Source organism: Balaenoptera borealis, assembly GCF_965194805.1.
Source record: "Balaenoptera borealis genome assembly, chromosome: 14".
Classification (NCBI taxonomy): Eukaryota; Metazoa; Chordata; class Mammalia; order Artiodactyla; family Balaenopteridae; genus Balaenoptera; species Balaenoptera borealis.
This window is the reverse complement of record NC_138875.1, coordinates 56,916,157-56,938,395: the sequence shown is the minus strand read 5'-3', so window position 1 is coordinate 56,938,395 and position 22,239 is coordinate 56,916,157. Positions and strand designations below refer to the sequence as shown.

The 22,239-nt window shown below is 42.9% G+C and overlaps 1 protein-coding gene across 7 annotated transcripts in view; it reads left to right on the top strand.

Moving 5' to 3' along the window:
- DLGAP1 (DLG associated protein 1) overlaps nucleotides 1–22,239 on the top strand; it is an 856,539-nt gene that overhangs the window by 504,914 nt on the left and 329,386 nt on the right. For 6 of the 7 annotated variants that reach the window (XM_082353525.1, XM_082353532.1, XM_082353530.1 and 3 more), the window contains exon 4: nucleotides 21,135–22,163. In XM_082353525.1, coding sequence (XP_082209651.1) covers nucleotides 21,207–22,163 — 957 coding nt within the window. In that variant the 5' untranslated portion in view covers nucleotides 21,135–21,206. Of the gene's footprint in view, nucleotides 1–2,339; nucleotides 3,856–21,134; nucleotides 22,164–22,239 lie in introns of those variants that run through there. The other variant, XM_082353529.1, reaches the window with a different exon arrangement.

Genomic DNA, 22,239 nt, shown 5'->3' with positions numbered 1-22,239 from the left:
TTTTCCATTATGGTTTATAATAGAATTTTGAATATAGTTTCCTGTGTTATACAGTAGGACCTTGTTGTTTACCCATTTTATATATAATAGTTTGCACCTGCTAATCCTAAACTCCCAATCCATCCCTCCCCCACTCCCTCTCCGCCTTGGCAACCATAAGTCTGTTCTCTATATCTGTCTATTTCTGTTTCGTAGATAAGTTCATTTGTGTCATATTTTAGATTCCACATACAAGTGATATCATATGAAAAAAAACCATTTAGTTTTGACTTAAAACATGTAAATGGTTATTCATTCACTAACCTTTCATGAGGCATCAAGGCCTTTTTTTAAATGAATCTGTTGATTGAAGTTCCAAGCCGTCGTTCCTACGTGAGCCACATTCATGACGTATTACCTACAAATTCTGGTTTCGGTTTTCTTTAGGTTGGGATGTGCAAAACCATCTGAACGCAGCATCCTTCTAAACTGTCATTATTTTTTCCATGATTTACACTTGTCTCACCCACAACTACTTTGGCAGCAATTTTTAACAACAGTTTGTCTTGTCAACCTTCACAAAGCTTTCTAAATTGAAAGAGAAACAATTTCTTTAAACTCTTTTTTGAAGAGATTTTAGAGAAATGGCTTTTCTGCACTCATAGTTCAACACTCTTTGTAATACTTAATTGAACTAAGTAATCGTAATGCCATGTTAGACTGACATAAATAGATTTGAGGAAAAGTCTAGAAAAGCTCTAAAGTAGCTTGATAGTGTGAGCGTTCCCTGTGCCGTGGGCAGCCTAGCTGTTTCTCCAGAGAGGATGAAGAGGGTCCATTAAGCTGGGAAGCGAGTTAGGTGTTTTGTGAAAAGGGTTTCTGGTGCACTAAGAAAAAAGATTCACCCTAAGATAAAGCAAAACTCAAGGTATGATAATTTCAGAAAAATGTCCTCATGTAGCGAAAAGAGCACTTTTTGATGGGGGAAGGAGAAAGCGGAAGTGAGGAAATTCTAGATTCTAGACACGGACACTGCTTCATTCGTGACTTTGCGTAAATCAAGTAAACTTCCTAGAGTTCAAGGTTTTTTAAATTTTTTTTTTGTTTTTCTTTTTTTTTTTTAATGAAGCTAGACTAAGTCCTCTTCAGCTTCGAATCCTATTGTCCATACTCACCCAAAGTTCTCGTGGGTCAACGTGGTTTAGGTGGAAAAGGGGTGAATTGTGCTCAGTTTCTTCTTCCGTGAAATGGGGGACTTGGCATCCCCCCACCCCCGATTCCTCAGGTCTGCTCTGCAGGATGATCATTCTGAAAAATGGCAAGAGGTAGTCTTTTTTTTTTTTTTAACATCTTTATTGGAGTATAACTGCTTTACAATGGTATGTTAGTTTCTGCTGTATAACAAAGTGAATCAGCTATATGTATACATATATCCCCATATCTCCTCCCTCTTGCGTTTCCCTCCCACCCTCTCTATCCCACCCCTCTAGGTGGTCACAAAGCACTGAGCTGATCTCCCTGTGCTATGCAAGAGGTAGTCTTCAAAAGATTCAGTGACCAGACAGTTTTACAAAATGCTGGGGTAAAAATGTTTAAAAGGTTTCTTTACTGAAAAACTTCACAGCCTTTAATAGGCTAAAGGGTTTGTGAATGTCTAAAAAGAGGATATAATAGCCAGCTTCCCCCAAATATATTGCACCAAATCCCTCTTTTTTTCTTTTCTTTTTTTCCTCATAGAATCTCTCTCAGGATTAGAGATCCACGGAAAACAACTTTGGGGAAGTTCTAGCCCAGCTATTTCTGTGGTCCTTTCTATCTCCAAATTCCCTAGCCTACATCGTTGGCTAATTGAGGCTTTTAACAAACAAGGTATCGGAAATGGCCAGAGAAGCAATGGGGATTATTTTTAAAAGACAAAAGCTTGAACAAAGTCAGGTAGGGTATGGAAATTTACCAGAATCTTCTTTTTTATTTTTTAATTTTTATTAGAGTATAGTTGATTTATAATGTTGTTAGCAGAACCTCCTTTTGATGTTTTCCCTGGCACCAAGAAATGACCACCGGGGCTTCCCTGGTGGCGCAGTGGTTGAGAATCTGCCTGCTAATGCAGGAGACACGGGTTCGAGCCCTGGTCTGGGAAGATCCCACATGCCGCGGAGCAACTAGGCCCGTGAGCCACAACTACTGAGCCTGCGTGTCTGGAGCCTGTGCTCCGCAACAAGAGAGGCCACGACAATGAGAGGCCCGCGCACCGTGATGAAGGGTGGCCCCCACTTGCCACAACTAGAGAAAGCCCTCCCACAGAAATGAAGACCCAACACAGCCATAAATAAATAAATTAAAAAAAAAAAAAAAAGAAATGACCACCAATAAACTACAATTACTTAAAAAATTGTGTACAATATTTGTATTGGTAGAAGTGATTTCCAAATTATCTCTATTAGTTCTTTGGTCCCTCCCTTGATGCATATACATTTCAACTCTCTTGATTTATTTTTATAATGTCAGTGATGAGACTATCCAGAGAAAATGGAACAGAGATTAAAGATGGTACTAGGAGTGAATAATAATAAAGAATAACAGAGTTGGGTCTTTTTACCAAGAAACCTTGCAAATTCATGTACAGAATTTGTCCAGAAAACGCATTTACCTCTATCTACCAAGTGAATAAGGCTCATGTTTTTATTCCTCTTTTATTTTATGTGCAAGGGATAAGTGAGCAAGAACCAAAGTGTATCTTGAAAGACTAATCTCAAGTCTTTTTAAGGAGTGACTAACATTAAATGCATTAACAGCTAAGAATTATAGAAATTATACTCTTTTGTAAGAACAAAATATTTAGTCTTGACAGCTTTGCTTTAATTATGAGGTCTGTCTCTTCCTCAAGTGCTGATTCATTAAGTGGTTAAACTATAAAAATATCAAGTGCATTTTCTCCCAATTTGAATGAATTGTTTAATCATCACTGAAAACTCACTGAATGGCAGCTCCAAGAATGCATATGATCAATGCCATTACGGTCTGACTCTATACACTGAAGTTTGGAGGCAGGACCAGATGAAATCCACGGACTCCATTTTTCCATCAGCATCCTCAGAGGCCCAGCCTAACCTTGGCTTAACCCCAAGCTTGAGGACTCCAGAAGAATAAATAAAATTCCTAAAATTACATTTCCTTAAAGTTTGAGGTCATTCTGAAGCCAAGCCAGCATTGCTGCAGTGTTTGTAGATTTCACCAGGTCTAGTGCCACCTACTGGACCATATTACCACTGTTGACCCCAGAGCAACCCAAGTCTGTTCTCCATCTTACCCTGCACTGCTGAGTCCCATGACTATGGAGCAAGATGCCCTGTTTAGCATCTGTCTGGGTAGCACCCTGCAAAAGGATTCTGATCTCATATGTCATCCTTCACAGCCTTTGGTTACTGAGAGAATTTGTCAACACGTAACCTAAACGCTGTGCCTGAGAGTGGATCCCCTCAATTCTGTTGGTATAAAGTGGAGCGAAAGGGAATTCTCACCAGATGAGGGTCAGGAAGGAAAACTTTTCCTCCAGCTCAGAGTTGTAGGCTTTATTACTGGTGTTTCCTTGTAAAAGGCGCCCATCTCTCTGGGAAATCATGTCAGTAAAATTTCACTAAGTCCAACAGTCAGCCACAGGATAATCTCTTTTTTTTTGTCTTGTGTGTTTTTTGCTGAATAGTTCTTGACATACGAATGTTACTTAATGTTACCTCTGCCATTTCAGGATCGCTGTTTTCCTGATGAGGCATCTGGTATGAAACAAAGCAACAATTAAAGGTCAGAGGCAGCTATTATACAAGGATTTTCTTTGAAATGTGTTCCGTGATAATATCACTCCACCTGGAAGGAATGGTGAGCGTAACGAGCCCAGTGTTCCTATAAACAGCCAACAATATCAGACCCAGAGGAGCAGGCCACGTAGTACGAATACGGCTCTTATTGTTTATGGCTGTATCTAGGTTAAGGGAATTTTAAAGGGTGTGATTCCTCTGCGATTTGAAACACATTCTGCAAAGAACCAACGGGCCATTTTTCCCTGTGCATATTTGCAGTGTGAACTCTGGGCTGGTCATATATAAGTTTATATATGTCCATATATTATATTCATAGTGTTATCTCAATTTTCTTGCCTCTAAAATGGAAAGATTTGGACTAGATTATATTGAATAAATAATGTTCATTGGAAAAATTATTTTTAATATTATTACATATCATTTTTTTAAAGGAGGCAGATTTAGACAAATTGGCTGAATTGCCACATACAAATTCTTAGTGAGCTTTCCCTTCTGCTGAGTTTGCATTTACTCAGTGGAGTAAGCAGTGCGCTGATTTTCTGCATTTCCTTACTTCGGCATATTCCCAGATATCCCCATTTATTTATTAATTTCAGTCGGTAAGGTATTCAGTCAACAAAAATAGGGCGGGGGCAGAAAGATGCCTAAGAACTGGCTCTTGCCTTCCGAGAGCCTGCAATCCGAAAGAGAAAACAGGGCACTTAGGAAAACACTGAATGAATACCTTAAATATAATGTACACATACAGCAAAGTGCTGTAAGAGCTCAGAGAAGAGGCAGATCACCCCCGGATGGAATGAACAAAGAGGGCTTCATGGAGGGAGGAGAGTTGGAATGGGTCTTAAAAGATAAGTAGGAATCTGAGGGTTTTCCACTTAGAGTCTTCAGGCCAAGAAGATACCAAGCATATTGTAGGAATAACAAGTACCTACACAGTTTATGCAGAGGAGCTTGGGCTGATGCGTTTGGAAAATAGATTTGAGCAAGGTTATCAAGGATCTTGAATGTCTGAAGTCAAGGCTTTATAAGCAAGAAGGAGCCATGGAACGTTTGTGAGTAGGTGAGGCTTGCGCATGGCGGAGCTGAGCAGAGGCTAGAGGCAGGAATAGAGCTCAGAATAGGAGATCATTGTCGTCATACAAACTAGAGACAGAGCCAGATCTGGCGTGGAAGTTAGAGAAGTCAAAAGAAAAGGGGAGATGTGAGAGAGGTCCATTTATCCATTAAATTAACAATTACCGAGCATTAGCTGTATGCCACCGTTTTCCAAACATCCATCATTTGTATACCACCATCATGATTTTTGCCACATCTGCTTCTCCTGGTGTTATTTTTTTACTTAACATTTTTTTACAAGTAGACTCATTTTCAGTTTAAATACATTATCTTTTTCAAAAGAAGTTTGATGTCACTCCCACTTGCCTTGCCTCCAACAGAAGTTAACCATGAAACTAAGAATAAGCAAAACAAAAGAAGTTAATCACTTAGGTAGATGCTGTGTCTGCTGAAGCCTGCTTAAAAGGGAGGAAAAGCAAAAAAGAGATTTAAAAACATACCATCAATAAGCAGAGACGTTTCTGCTTTGACTAAACTCAATGGATTGTAAGAGAATTGAAATGGAAATAACTTTCTCATTATATGTCAGTACTGGGGTACTGTGCTCTGAGCCAGCTCCAGTGCTGGGTCCTAGGGATGCAAAGATGAACGTCATCCTCTGTTCTCAGAGGGCTTGGCTGAGCAGAAAGATAGGAAGCCCACAAATGAATCCTGACAGAGCAAGAAGAAAGCCCATAGTGGGCGGTGGACGCCCTAGGACACTGCTGGCCCATTGGGAGCTTGGGGCGCCCCTCTTAGAATTCTTCCTCAGCCCATGATTCCTTGGCAATTGACTCCTAGTTCTAGCGTTTAATTCCTATTTCATATGTGTGGGCTGCTTCCATCTAGTTGCTAAGAACAAGCATAACGACCTGCCCTTATTTTCTGAGAAAACAAAACAAAGGGGGAGATTTCTTAGGCTGAACAGAAAAGTTAAAATAGGGTGGGAAACACCCCAGGTAAGCGGTAAACTATTGCCACATAGGAGGATCCACAGGAGGCTGTCAGATCCTTCGCCCCTGTCAGAGCTACACCCTGAGATGAATCAACCTCTTAGACAGCCCGAGATCACGGGTCTGAGAGCCAGGGGCATGCCCCCCACTGTCCCTGGGCAACCAGCTCCTAACTTCCTCCATGTGGTTCAGCTTTTATATTTTTAGGAGATTATAAAGCTCACTGTGGATGAACACTAGGCTGGCTGTAAACTGGAACGTGTATTGGCCTTAAGAGTAACGGAAGCCACCCCACAGTGGGAGAGGCGGTAACTAGAAAGATGGCTGCGGAAACAATGGCTGAGCTCCATCAGTATGATGCTGTGCGAGGTGAATAAGATGGTGGGGTAGGGAAGCAGTTGACTTCTGAAGGATGAATAGGAATTACTAGGCATCGAAGGGCATTCCCCAAGTGGAGGAAGTAAGCACCACACAAACGTCATAAAGAACAGAAGAGCAGGATGGGTAAGGAAAACCACAGGTGGTCTGGGGGTTGTAGTCCAGAGCCTGGGGGATGGCTAGAGGGGATAGAAGTGAGGCTGGGGGATATTCATATCAAGGCCCCGAGGGGCTGTGCAGGCAGGCTACACAAGGGGTCAGGCTTTATGTTGATGGGAATGGAGACAGTTTTGGGCAGGGAAGGTGCGTGATCAGATTAGGAGGTGAGAAGATCATTCTGGAGGAATAGGAAGAGGAGGTGGAGGCAGTGAATGGAAGAGGCAGTGGGACTTGAAAATCATTTTTACCATTTCTAAATCTCTTTCTCCTTTGCCCGTTTTGCCGTTCTCAGCACCCACAAGCCGAATAAGGGATGTCCAAGGCAGGATTCCATTATAACAAACTCCCACACTGGAGAAAATAGTTTTCCGAAATCAAATTTCTTTTTTCTTCTAACCCATCATCTAATCTGTGTCGTTCCTCCTGCTTCCCGGAGGCGTACCGTTCCTCTTTCACAAGTCTTGGAGTATCCACTCAAATGCATTTATGGGACATGTAAGTGAGCCAGCAAACTGATGGGGTTTTCCCCCACCTTCTGTTTTATCCATTCAACATTTATTGAGCACTTACTCCGTGCGTGCATGGCATTGGGTTAGATGCCGAGCAGTCAGATCCCTTGAGGAGTTCACATTAGGGCGGAAGACAGAATAATGTGCAAATAAGGAGTCTTCAGTGAGGTGAATGCTTAGAAAGCACTAAAATGCGGTTCTTTCCAAGGGGCCATGAGTTGCCCAGGTCCAGGACTCAGTGGTGGAGGGAGGAGAGGTGGTGTGATCCCTGGGCAGGGCACCTGTGGGCTCAGATGAAGAACAGCAGTGTCCTGTGCTGGTACTTACCCAAGTGCTGTAAGTTACCGCGAATTTCCAGGAACCCACAGGAGAGACAAACTGTGTTGCCTGTAAAAGATTCCCTGTCCATCTCGCGTTCCTGCATTCTTATCCCTTGGGCATAGGGAAGACGATTTCCCCAGGGCAGCCCTCCATTACCCATGGATCCAGTTTTACGCTGTGATTAGTTGCCATTGGATTCCAACCCTTTTCATAGAATTCATGTTCGTCCTTATAAACGTGTTTCTCCACTGCTTAATTTTTCAGGTTTTTTCATTTACATTCAGTGACCCAGAGCAATGCTCAGGGTCTATAAATAAAAATAAATCTTGATAGAAAACTTAAACAATTCTAAAGGGATTTCCTCATCCGAAGGACACAGGATGTTGACCATGTTGAAAACCAGTTATGTGGCTGCCAGTTGTAGACCAAGGACCATAACAGGTGAACTCTTATAATTTATAGAGTTGTGTTGTCCTAAAATAGCCTTCTCTAAAGGAGAGACAAAAAAAGAAAGAGGAAAAAAAATAATACATTGCTAAGCCCACACAAGCAAAAAAAGCAAAAATTGGGATAGTAAGAGAAGGCGCCCTGTTTCTAGTTAAACATTCTACGTGCTAGAAGCTCAAGGCAACAGCAAGGATGTTTTCTGAAATCTGACCAACCCTGGGCATCTTGGGTCCAGAGAATAAGTAGTAGGGCAAAAGCATCCCTGTTTTGAATCTCATTTCATCCAAAAGTTTTCTTGGAATCTAAAATGAACGATTTTCCTGCAAGCAGCATCCTTTTAACATTCCTATTCCCATTTGAAGCCACTTCCCACCTGACTTACACAGTTGGGTCTCACACTCACCACCCTTGCTCGTTCTCAGATCTGCTGGGCTGGAATTTTAAGCTGCCCATTTATTTGGCTGGAAAGTGAAACTTACAGTCCTCCTTCAGTGGAATTGTGTCTTGACACAGATTCAGGTAGAGGAAACAACACCCCTCAGTGATCAGAAGGAAAGCTGCCATGGGCGGTGGTTACAGCAGGGACCACTCATGGGATGCCAGTCCAGTGAAGGGTTGATTGTGAGTTCTCTCCCCTACTCTGATTTCCTTCATTTGTCTTTTGGGTCTTTACTTACCACTGTAGCGTAGGCTGCCTCCCTGAATGAAGGGAATTACGGCCCCCAGCCCCGTTAGCAGATGGTGAGGAGAAGCTGCCATACAGAAATTGAAAATTTCCAGGCTAAGTTTAGACATGTGAAGAGAAAAAAGGCGTCTTTCATGAAGAAGTTCGTAAGTTCTCCTAGGTTTCTCGCATTTTTCCCTTTCAATGGCCTATCTACAAGTATAGGTAATATATATGTTAAGTATATGTCTATGTCTCTGAAATCTGTATGCAATTTCCATGGTTGAAATTATTGTCTTATTAGATAATAACAACAGATGAACAATCCTACTTCTATATGATGTTGGAACGCGTGATTTTTCTCCTGGGTCCTCTTTTTAAGTATGCTTATGTGACTATGTATTTAAATAAAAGTGCATCAGTGATGGCAAAGCGACAGGACTGCCACACCGCACGACATCAGCTTGCCCCCTGCAGGTGTGCTGCTGTACTCAATGTGTACATATGCTGCAGCCTTGGTGACATCCCATCGCTGTGGTTGAGTGACAAAGACGAACTTTGTCATTGATAGCGTAGGGGTGCACAGTGCAAGTGCTGGGATTCAGCTTCCTGGATTAACTCTGAGTGAATGATTTAACCTCTCTGTGCCTCATTTTCCTCCTCTGGGAAATGCAGTCAATAAGAGCACCTACTTGCTAGGGCTGCTGTGATAACTAAGTGGACGATGCCTCTAAAGTGCCCAGGGCAGGGTCTGGCACATAGACCTATCTGCCTAATGCTTGCTGAAATATACTAACAGGTATAAACTTAACTGAACTACGTCTTTAATAAATAAGCCAGCGTCTTATACATCATCGCCTAACGGATAACATAATACAATTACCACTATTTTAAACATATATTGTCTCTCAACACAAGAATGTACTTTCCATGAAGGAATGGACATTTTGAGTTGTGTTCATGACGCAATCCTTGGTTCCTAGAACTGTACCATCATTTAGTATATACTCAACAAATATTTGTTGGGAAAAAAGGAATACGTGAATGTTAGCTCTTTTATTAGCTTCTAGAGATAACTGAGAAGTGATTGTCTACACGGGCTCACTTCTGTATTGAGGCTGAAGACATTATCCACATAATATACAGAGGTCTAGGTGAGGTGGGGAGAAGGGGGCACGGGTAGTCGGGGCCCTGGGCTCAGCACATTCACAGGCTGACATCTATGATGTGTATAAAGTTGCTGAGCCCTGAACAAGATCTCAGGGCCACCTAGTCATACCTGAGGATGTGCATTCCCAGGGGGCAGTTTCCTCATTAGCTTATTAAATGCTTATTAGATGTTTAAGCTGGATGGGTCTTCTTATATCAAAAAATATTGATATGATGAAGTATGATAGTAGGTATTATCTTTTTTCTTTTCATTTTTTTCTTTTAGCAGCTAAACTTCTCTTCAAAGGAAAGTCCAAAAGCTGTTGAGGTCCACTGATGGCAGGCTGGTCCCTGCCGTGCTGCCCCCCGCATCCTAAAGTTTCTTGGAGCTGTCAATAGGGCCGGAAGCACAAGTGCTTTAAGTCTCACAGCCCTGGGGTCAAGTGTTAGCTTAGCTGCTTACTAGCTGCGCTCCCTGGGCAAGCCATTCAACTTCTGTAAACCTCAGTGTCTTCATCTGTGGGAAGGGGAGAAATCATGCCAAGCTTGCAAGGGTTCAAAAGGGATCTGTACTGAGTTCCTGCCCCATCATAGGCCTCTATAAAGTGCAGCTTGTATTTCACAGAATTCAGAAATACCCGTGAGATCATTCTGTAGCTGATTGAGTCCCTTGTAAGCCACCTCAGCAAGAGAAAAGGGCTTCCCCTTGTGACATCGATGTATCAGCAGCCAGGTTCTAACCAGAAAGTTCTCCCATCTTCAAGATGTGCAGAGAATTTGACATGAAGTCTCCCAGCATTTTCTCCCATCATTGTCATGGTAGCTCAAGAGCCTCTAATTGCTGAGAAGGTCGAGGAGGATGCCTGGGCCGCAGGATGGATGCAGCCCCTGTGCCGTGGATGGGACGGCAAAGTAGGCATCCATCCGCAATCTTCATGAGACTCCACTCACAGAACGATTAGCACAGTGCCCACACACAGACACGTTATTCCCAGGACAAAGAGAGTCATTTTATTTATAAATTACCACCATTTTTACATAAAAATATTGTGTTTCTGAATTTCCCTGGTGGTGCAGTGGTTAAGAATCTGCCTGCCAATGCAGGGGACACGGGTTTGATCCCTGGTCTGGGAAGATCCCACATGCCGTGAAGCAACTAAACCCATGAGCCACAACTACTGAGCCTGTGCGCCACAACTACTGAGCCCACGTGCTGCAACTACTGAAGCCTGCGTGCCTAGAGCCTGTGCTCTGCAACAAGAGAAGCCACCTCAGTGGGAAGCCCGAGCACCATAACAAAGAGTAGCCCCCGCTCGTAGCAACTAGAGAAAGCCCACACACAGCAATGAAGATCCAACGCAGCCAAAAACAAATAAATTAAAAAAAAATACAGATTGCCAAATGCAATGTGGTACCCTGGACTGGAAAAAACAAATATTGTGTTTCTAAATTAGGAGGCTGGGATTAACATATACATACTACTATGTATAAAATAGATAACCAACAAGGACCAACTGTATAGCACAGGAAACTATATTCAATATCTTGTAATAACCTATACGGGAAAAGAATCTGAAAAGAAAATATGTGTGTGTGTGTGTGTGTGTGTATAACTGAATCGCTGTGCTGTACATCTGAAGCTTACACAACAGTGTAAATCAACTATACTTCAATTAAAAATTTTAAAAAATATATTGTGTTTCTCAAAATTGAAAAAAAAAATATTGTGTTTCCGAAGCAGGAGACCTCCCATTCATGTATTTATTCAGCTAACATTTACTGAGTACATCCTATGGAACGGGGACTTTCCCAGGAAATGGTTATACGAAAATGAGCGAGACCCCTTATGCCCACTAGAATCCTGTGGTCTCCTGGGAGAGATCCGCATAAAAGGCAATACATGACCACAGACATTTCCAGTGGTTGGTGGCAGTTTGGATGATGTGCGTGAGAAAACACATGAGGCAGCTGTCAATTCTGCCCCCCTGGGTTCAGCAAAGGCGTCACCAAAGAAGTGACAACAGGGCTGGGGCTTGAAGACAAAGTTTGAGTTTAGTCTAATGGAGGGAAGGACCATGTGCATCCCAGGAAGAATCACAGATGTAAGAAATACAGCGTCTAGTTGAGTGGTTCTCACTGTGATTCCTCAACCAGCATCAACATCATCAGGGAATTTGTTAGAAATGCAAATTCTTGGGAACCACCCCTGAAACTCAGGATTGCGTCCAGCAATCTGTCTTAACAAGCCCTCTGGCTGATTCCCTGCACACTCAACTTTGAGAAGCATTGGTACAGTCAGTTGATGGTATCAAGGGAAAGAAAAAAATATATTAGCCAAGTATTTGTATTTTACATAATACAGAGATACCTAGCTATAGATTTTCCATCCCCCCAAAAGATTGAAGCAGGCTACATGATTACATACATCATCATTAAAAGGGATAAGGTACACAGCCAGAGAAAACAATGAAAGTAGAATAAAAGTAGAAAAGCAATAACCATTACTATTTTATTGCAAATTTCCCAATAAACTTCCCGGGATTCAAATATAGATGGAAAGGCATTTATCTGACAAGAATAGCAGTACCTGCAAGATGTTAACAGTACCTGGCAGTTGTTAAACACACAGTTTTGCTAATACTAAGACCTGAGAGGGATTTCCTCATCACACCGCATTCAGAAGACAAGTTTTGCAGAGGTGGATGACATCCCAACAGTAAAAACCACACAAGTATACATATCAGCTTCTTATAACTTCCTTACACAGGCTTAATATCAAAGAGAGTTCAGTGAAAGGAGTCCAGTGGGAGGCCTTAACAATGAGGTCAAGTTTGTAGCTCTCAGACGATCTGACTCACATCTGGATCGTATCCTCGGAGACGAACGACACGGAAGCATTAAAAAGCCAAAGGAGAAATGGAATGGTTAGACCTGAACGAAACACAGGGCAGGCTTTGCACATCATCCTAAGAGCCTCAGCTTTGAAGATTGTGCTGCTCTGGACTCTCCAAACCTCCCAAATTGAGATGTCTTTGCACCCCTTAACTTTTGCACCTTCTAGACTTGTTTTTTTTCCAAAAGCTTTTTACCTGATGCATTACATATGGAACACAGACCACACAATCTAGGGCTTGATTAGATTCCAATTTGTACTATTCTTGATTATTTTATATTTATGTGGTTTATTTTCTCAACTAGACCATAAATTAGATAAGGCTGCTCATGGCCATGTGTCCTTTGGTGCAGGGAACATTTAAGAGGAGGCTTTATTGGTTTATTTTTTTATTGAAGTATAGTTGATTTACAATGCTGTGTTAGTTTCTGCTGTACCTCAAAGTGATTCAATTATACGTATATATACATTCTTTTTCATATGCTTTTCCATTATGGTTTGTCACAGGATATTGAATATAGTTCTCTGTGCTCTACAGGAACTTGTTGTTTATCCATCCTATATATAAAAGCTTACATCTGCTCACCCCAACCTCCCGCTCCATCCCTCCCCCAACCCCCTCCCCCTTGGCAACCTCCAGTCTGTTCTCTATGTCCATGATTCCATTTCTGTTTCATAGATAGGTTCATTTGTGTCATATTTTAGATTCCACATACAAATGATATCATATGATATCTGTCTTTCTCTTTCTGACTTACTTCACTTAGTATGATAATCTCTAGGTTCGTCCATGTTGCTACAAATGGCATTATTTCATTCCTTTTTATGGCTGAGTAGTATTCCACTGTATATATGTGCCACATCTTCTTTATCCATGCCTCTGTCGATGGACATCTAGGTTGTTTCCATGTCTTACTATTGTGAATAGTGCTGCTGTGAACATAGAGGTGCATGTATCTTTCTGAATTATAGTTTTGTCTGGATATATGCCCAGGAGTGGGATTGCTGGATCATATGGTAGTTCTATTTTTAGTTTCTTGAGGAACCTCCATAGTGTTCTCCATAGTGACTGTAGCAGTTTACATTCCCACCATCAGTGTAGGAGGGTTCCCTTTTCTCCTAGGTGGTGGTTCTAATACGCTTGCAGCTGCCCAGCTGGGCAGAAGGGTAAACTTTACTCGGATGAGTAAGCTTTAGTGGGCCTCCCATGGTTCCGCCACAGGCAGTACAGGGTCTCAAGCCACTGTGGCCAGGGAGCTGGGCCTGGCCAGACCCAGGAAGTTGATAGGCAGCCTCTCTGTTTCTTTCCCGGGGCTACATGGAGTCTGGATCTGTTTCTCCCTGTATGTTTGCTCCTCTCTCTTCTCACATGCTCCTTCTGCAGGACCTTGTTTCTGCTGCCCCACAGTCTGAAATAGCACATGACTCTGGCTTCCGGTGATGCCAACATTGACCCTTCCTGTACTTGACCTTGCGGATTAGTTCACCAGGGTTCAGTGACTCTAGGAACATCCTCATTTAAATTTCCAGGAGCCAGCATCTGATTGATTCAGCCAAGCCTCCACATGGATGGCCCTGAGCTGGGGTCTGCAAACCCAGTTCAATCAGCTCAGAGGATGTGGTGATCGCCTCAACATTCCTGGCCAGGACAGCGTCAGCAGATGCTGAGCTCAGGGGAAAAAGTTCCCCAAAGCATGTGTCAGCTGAACAGCTACCACAAACGGGGGCCGCTATAGGTACTTTCTGGGCCTTAGCACTTGGTAAAGTAGATTTGTACAGCAAACTTGGTAAGAAAAGCAACAGCATTTAAAAGAAAGGAATTTATGAAAGGAAACTTTTGATTCAGGTAAAAAATAGATAGATAGATAGATAGATAGATAGATAGATAGATGATAGATAGATAGGGAGTTAGGCTGTGAAGCAAGTTGTCTAGAATGTGCCAGAACATATTCACGGGACTATTCAGCTAGTGACAAGAGATGTAGACAAAAATAACTCCGTTTTCATCAGAGGCTATTTCCACTGCTTCTTTTCAAGTTGTCTTGTGTTGTATCAGTCGTTATGTTTTCCATCATGGTTGTCTTTATATCCCATTAAACAGTTTAATTCTATCATCATTCCTGTTTCTCCTAGATTAGTCAATGGCTTGCATGTTTTTCTCAGCCTTTTTTTTTTTTGGAGTAGACACTCATGGTTTGTGCTCTTTTCTGTGAAAATTCTGCAGATTATCTGTTTTATCCCCATAAGGGTAGGGCGTCCCCCTGCCCACAGTGCCTCCTAAAGAGCTGATGGCCATGGCTGGTCAAGGTGACCACATTCTCTTAGCGACTCCCAGGGGAATCCATCTGCAGGCTTAGCTGAGATAATCACACCCTCTTCTAGAATGATCCAAATGAGGGTAATCCCATGGGGAGCACATCTCCAAAGTCACATAGAGTCAGGACAGCTACCTTCCCACCTGTGTCAATGCAAAATAATGTTAGGAAGTTTTATAATGTACTGCTTCAGTTACCTCCACATAAAAACCTCTCCTAAGCCCTGTGTTCTTTTACCCAACCAGCAGTAAGTATAGACCAATAATAATGACGACTTACTAACCATTTCTCAAGGAACACTACTCTTCACCTTTTTATTCTCAAAAACCATAATGAAACCACTTTTGAAAGCTTTGTATGAAGACAAAGGCAATGGCAATTGTGCTACCAATGTGACCAAATTGGAAGAGGTCTGGGTTCTTGTTTCATTTGTTTTGTTTTTTGTATAACACCATATCTTTTGAAAGGGAAATGTTCCAACGGCATTTATTTGTAGCAGCAGCCTGATTGAAGGAGGTATTCACAAACAAAATCAAACTACAGATGATTAGGATAGCAATTAATGTTCATGAAAAGCCAAAATACATTCTGCGTATATAAAACGGCTTAGCCTTATGCTTTGAGTAATAGAACTGGTGTATTTCAGCCTGTGCTTATACAAAGGTGCTCTAATGGTATTTGTACAGTTTTAAGTACTGATACATAGTACATGAAAATCATTGAGTGGGGAAGCCTGAAAAAGTGAAAGAAAATGGCATTCAGTTATCTTCTGCAGCTACAAATTCAGAAAGTGAGAAAATATCCCCAAAGTGGGTCTTTGGGCAAAGTTAACTCACATACGTTTTCTGTTTATTTTACCCTAAAATGGCATGACTTCATTTGTTAGTAGTATATTAATGAGAACCATTACCTTATTTGAAAAAAAAAATTATTTAAAATCATGCACCTGTTAAACATTCATATCATTCTTTATTCTCAACCTCCATAGAGTGGGGGTTTGTTAGTAGTAGACGAAAAAATTACTAATAAAAAACCTGCATCCATGTTGCATAGAATTTTGTTCTGCCTGGAAAAAGTGCCCTGTGTGTTTAGTCTGTAGTGGAAACACATGTGGGCGGAAGGTCTGAAGTGGGAGACACTGCCCCCATCGGCCAGGACATTATCACCCTTTTGGGGGTTACTGTTAACTCCCTTTTAGTCTTCTCTCATGAACTGCCCAAGCAAGAAATAATTGCTTCTTTTAGATCTTCTTGCTCGTCCCCACCCCTAAACCTATCCTCTAACTACAGCCAGGGAAATCCCTAGTATAAGCATGGCTGTGTCACTGCCTGGTTTGAATTGCTCTCACGGATGACCACCACCAGCAAAGTCAAGTCCTGTGTATTACAGCATAGCTGACAAATCTCTCCAGGATTCAGCCCTGACTACCTGTCTCACTTAGGACTTGGTTCAAATGCAAGGGTCAGAAAACAAATCACAGTGGTGTAGACAAAGATAAAGGTCCATTCCCTCCCCCATAAACAAGATGCCGGGTCCTTTATCTTGTGCTGCTACCATCCTAGACTGGAACTTCCACCTCATGGTTCAAGATCACTGCTCCCCAAGCTCTCAAGTCTGAATCCCAGCCAGGGAAGGGGTAAAGAAGGTATGCCCTTCCCTTTAGAGTCATTTTCCAGAAATTGCATCTGCCATTTTCAATTATACTCCATTAGCCAGAATTAGTCACCTGTGCACATCTAGGGAGACTAGGAAACGAGTCATTAGTCTGGGACTGCCTTTGTACTCTTCAGTAAGAGAATCCTTTCTTTCTCTGCAGTTGAATGTTGTAAACTGGCACGGGCAGGTCACAGGTAAATGGGGGGAGGCAAAAAAGTGACTTGACCCTGAAAACATTCATGGAGATTTCTTCTTCCTGGCATCTCCTTAAACCAGATACAGTGCTCCCTGTTCTCCTGGGCAGGGTCCCCCACGTTGTCCTTTCTAAAGCAAGTTGTGATTGTCCAGCTGTCCTTCCCGATCGAGGGAGAGAGTGGATACCCTTCGGGTGGGTCTCCTCTCTCTGCATGTAAAGAAAAATGAAGCACAGCAGCTCTAAATAAAGGCATGCACAGAAGTCAAAATAAGAACTTGCCAGCTTTGCAAGACTGTTTTCCATCTTGTCAGCATCTTCTAACATGTGGTTTGTTTGTTTTTCCCTTGGTGCTAATGAATGACCTGCCTTGAGAATTCCCTTTACAGTGCTGGATTGTTCTCGCTTTAGTCATCATCTGGACAGCAATGCGTCTGCTCCAGGTGTGAGAACTCTGTAAAAAGCGGTACATCTCACACTCAGAGCTCATCTCACAGTAGCCAACATAGGCAACATATTTTCCAAGCCAACAATCAGGACATGTCATCTGATGGTAAAATCGAACTTAGGAGGATAACAAAACATAATTTTGAAGTCATAGTGAACAAGAAAAAATGAGAGATGATCACCGTCGTCATAGAAACCCTTACAAAGGCATGTTGACTCACACTCCCCACCATGGCTCAGAGAGGAAGGCACAAAAGACAATTTCCCTTTCTATTTTCAGAAATCTTTTACGGCCGCTTAAAACCTTATTCCGGGGCTAGCAGCTTCCTTTTCCAAGAATGTGGAAGGTAACAAGAATTGTTCTTTATCTTTTTTCATGACTAGGTCACATCTCTCTGAGCACATCACAAGCCCTTTGGCCATTAGGGATCTGCTGGTTGCATTTGGTTGTCTGCAGCAGCAAACACTGAGCCCTGCAAGTGGGGGGGTGGTGCTCAGTTAATTCTTCCCGGGATGGTGTTAGTCACACCGTGGGCTGCAGCAAGTGATGTCCATGGTTGCCACTTACGAACATGAATTAGGAGAGGGAAAAAAAGAAGTGACAGAAAGAAGTAGGCTGGGAAGGGAGTTCATGAGTAACAAAAGAAGAAAATAAAGAATGAAGGGAATACACATATGGACACCAAGGGGGGAAAGGGGGGGTGGGATGAATTGGGAGATTGGGACTGACATATATACACTAATATGTATAAAATAGGTAACTAATGAGAACCTGCTGTATAGCACAGGGAGCTCTACTTAATGCTCTGTGGTGACCTAAACGGGAAGGAAATCCAAAAAAGAGTGGATATATGTATACGTATAGCTGATTCACTTCGCTGTATGGCAGAAACTAACACAACATTGTAAAGCAACCATACCCCAATTTAAGAAAAAAAGAAAAAGAATGAAGGGAGGAAGAGCAGGACTCCCATGGTAGGTGCCACAGCTATTATTTAGCCATTGAGGGTTTTAGATCATCTGCCCCCACTCACCAGGAAGTCACTTAATGTGTTGCTTTAATTTATAATCACAAATTAATCTATTTTCCTTTTTAAAAGACAAGAGAGTAGAGGAGACTGTAAGATTTTCCCTAGAAAGGGCCAGGGTATTAAGTCATTTATCTGGCCTTAGCCAGAAAGTTAGATGGAGCATTTAGAAATGTTTACGATTATTTATTGCCATATTTTTCATGACCTTATTTGCCTACATCACAGAGAAAAAGATCAAGATTTCAATATCCTTTTACAAATATTGAGTAAAGAAGGACCAAAGTTAACTTACTTATTCTTGATGCAATTTATTACTCTCTATGAAAATGTAAGTGCTTGCCACTAGGCTGAAAATAGCCCACTTAAGTTGTAGTAGAAATCACACTGTGCATGTTTAACTTACAAAAATGATCATCAGTTACATCATTTAACAAATTTATCATTAATGGCCTTAAAAACCCTCATCGTTTGTGTGTCCTCAGGCAACATCATCTTACATGAAATGCCATTCACAGATTAAAGATAATTACATAAATATTGAATACATGATTTCAAATAATCTTCTACATTTTGGAGTAAATATGTATAATTCATGTTTTCAGCTCTTGCCAGCTCCACATTTTATTTAGCAAAAAATATCCACCCAAGACCTAGATGCTTCAGAAGGAAAGGTTGAAGCATTATTTCATATTATTTTATATATTGAGGTATATGTAATCATAAAACTTAGTATGTGACCATAATCCAACTGGTTTGCTATTTTTGTCTTTTATTTTTAAGTCTATATTTAAAAGGCAAAAATGTCTTCAATGGGACCTGTTTTATCCAGAGAAACTTTCTCATGCAATGGATTTTTCCACCTTAATTAGTTTGTGCCACAGTTTTGCTGAAAACATGTATTTCATCTTTCTGGATCCCTCTTTGCCACAGCCTACTCTTGGTATTGTAACTTCATACAAAGTGGTCCCAAGGTATTTTATGCTAAAATTTCCTTTATATTAGTGTCCTCAGTGGGCAAGTTTTGATTTACAGGTTCTTCCTGAACCACAGGTGTCATGAGTCCTGCTTTTCCTTTTTGTCTCTTCAGGTGTCATTTTCTTTCTCTCCTTCCAACAGTTTGTCTTCAGTCTAGACATCCTGTAGTCAGCAGGCCAGGCAAACTCCCAGATTTTAACTCCAAGGCAGGGAGAATTTTGAGAGGTGAGATATTCATTGGTGGGTCGTGGAGAGGCAGAAGTGGAAGGCTAACGGGTAGCAAAAGGCACATTCACCTGTATGCCTCCTGCCTCACCTTGAAAACCACTGGTCCCTAAAATGCCTGAGAGATGGTCCCTTCCTTCCTTCCTTGGCCCTTCCCTCATCACACAGTCCTGTTCTCACTCAGTAGATGTGACTTGAACCACAGGATGGATCACCCTGGGAAATTTTGCATTGATGCATTAATTCACTGACTAAATGCTTTACTGAGTTCCCACCATCAGCCAAGCACTTTGCTGGCCACTGGATGCATAAAACATAGTCTCTACTGTCAAGAAGCTCCTAATTTAGTAGACTAACCAAGTTCAAAAGATTCCAGTGATTAAAACCTCCCATCAGTTTTCCCGAGCAACGAATCCAGAAACTGAGAGCCTAGGAGGAGAAAAGGAGCTTCATAAAACATGGTTAGAGATTTTCGTCAGGAGCTCCCACACACAGTATGTCCCAAGGAACAGACAAGTCCTGACCCCACAAAACTCCGTGTTTTTCTTCATTAGGCCATATGTGGGTGTTTCATTCTGTTTTTTTAATTAAACCAATTATCTCTCCCCGTCTGAATATCTGAAATGACGTTTGTGATATTTTTGGAAAGTCACATTGGCTTTTCCGGACAACTCTCCATATGACAATTTTTGTATTGTAGGAAGCTTTAAAAAAAAAAAAAAAATCTGGCTGTCAGGAGAATTGCATTCAGCTACTGAAGAACTCTCTCTGTTAGAGTCCAAAGAAAGTACTATGCCCAGGAGAACAGCAGCCTCCGGTACTAAAGCGCGGGGAAGGCTTGGAATGACCTGATTTCCCACAGGTGGATCTGTAGGATGCCCTTCTCTCCCAGGCAGACATGACCCTTAGGTTCAGGCCCTTCATGTCCTCAGGAACATTTCAAGAGCCTTTCCTTTGGCCATCTTGCCATCACTTGTAAATATTTACCAGAAACTTTTAAACCAGCAAAAGGAGATGCCCTGATATTCAAATTAGCCAATTCAAGCTTATTTGTTCTTCATCGGCTCTCAGTTTGTTGACAGGAAGCTCTTAATTCTCTGATGACAGAAACACACGGGCAGATTTTCTCTACAGCTCTGATTTATTTGCCACATCATTAGTTTTTCCAACTCTAATTACCATGGGGGGATTGTTTGCTGTAATTGTTACCACGGAATTCTAACGGGAAAGTATGTGAAAGAAGATACAGAGATATATCCTAAAGTTATAAGGTGCCGGTAGCCTCTTTTATTTATGTTTTTCACTCACGTTTATGGGGTGCTTACTGTGTGTCTGTGTGGCCCACCTGGTACAAGGTAGGGAGATGTAAAGGATGTAAAGGTGGCTAAGAGGTAAGCTAGCCTCAAGGAGCTTGAGCTAGCAGGGAAAGCATGAGACAAAGCATTCCAGAGGAGCTGGAGAGTGTGCAGTAGATGCCCTGCGAGCACAGAGGGGAACTAATTCTCTCTGCAGGGGGCGGATCAGCAAAAGCTTCCCAGATTAAGTGAGCCCTTCCAGTCTGCTAGCTTGACGATTAACATACAGTTAAGAATAAAAGGAGAGCAGCAGGGGAAAGATACAGTTATTGGAATCCTGGAAGGAGGGGCAGTTTTTCTCCCAAGTCATTTAAAAATAGTTTAGCATTTTTATACGTTCTTTTCCGGGTTTACAGCTTTCACCCCTACTGTCTCTCCTATAGGACTGGCAGGGGCTTTCCTGGCCTACAGAGGTAACAGGGCTTTTCCAACAATGCATTAAAGCTGCTTTTAGGGAGAGTCATGAGTTCTGCCAGAAAACCAACTCAGTAGCAGACACACGTGGAAAGAGAGCAATATCTATTGACCAAGCGAAGCGTTAACCATTGTCCCCCTCTCCTTCATTCCCCCAGGTCCTTGCGGGAAACGGGTCTGGAACCTAACCACCGGGTGTCCATGACCCCCGTGGTTGCGCCCCATCAGCGATGAAAGGGTTATCAGGCAGCCGCAGCCATCACCACGGAGTCACCTGCGATTCGGCCTGTGACTCGCTGTCGCACCACGCAGACCGCAAGCCATACCTGCTGAGCCCGGTGGAGCACCACCCGGCCGACCACCCCTACTACACTCAGCGTACCTCCTTCCAGGCGGAGTGCGTGGGCCCCTTCAGCGACCCGCTGGCCAGCAGCACCTTCCCGCGCCGACACTACACCTCGCAGCAGGAGCTGAAGGACGAGTGCGCCCTGGTGCCTCGCACCCTGGCCACCAAGGCCAACCGCATCCCCGCCAACCTCCTGGACCAGTTTGAGAGGCAGCTGCCTCTCAACAGGGATGGCTACCACACATTGCAGTACAAGCGCACGGCCGTGGAGCACCGCAGCGACAGCCCCGGCCGCATCCGCCACCTGGTCCACTCGGTCCAGAAACTCTTCACCAAATCGCACTCCCTGGAGGGGCCGTCCAAGGGCAGCGTCAACGGGGGCAAGGCCAGCCCCGACGAGACGCAGACCGTGAGGTACGGCAAGCGAAGCAAGAGTAAGGAGCGCCGCCCCGAGCCCAAGCCCCACACCAACACTTCCCCGGGCTGGTGGAGCTCCGAAGACAACCTCGACGGCGACATGTGCATCTACCATGCCCCCTCGGGCGTGATGACCATGGGCAGGTGCCCCGACCGCTCGGCCTCACAGTACTTCATGGAGGCCTACAACACCATCAGCGAGCAGGCTGTGAAGGCCTCCCGGAGTAACAACGATGTCAAGTGCTCCACCTGTGCCAATCTGCCCGTCACCCTAGACGCACCATTGCTGAAGAAGAGCGCCTGGTCCTCCACGCTGACCGTGAGTCGAGCCCGAGAGGTTTACCAGAAAGCCTCAGTTAACATGGACCAGGCCATGGTGAAGTCAGAGTCGTGTCAACAAGAACGTTCCTGCCAGTACCTTCAGGTACCATTTATGTGGAGGGATGGATGCTTAGATGTTGTACCTGCTGATTGTGTGGTATTTTCTCCTGGGTCCTAGT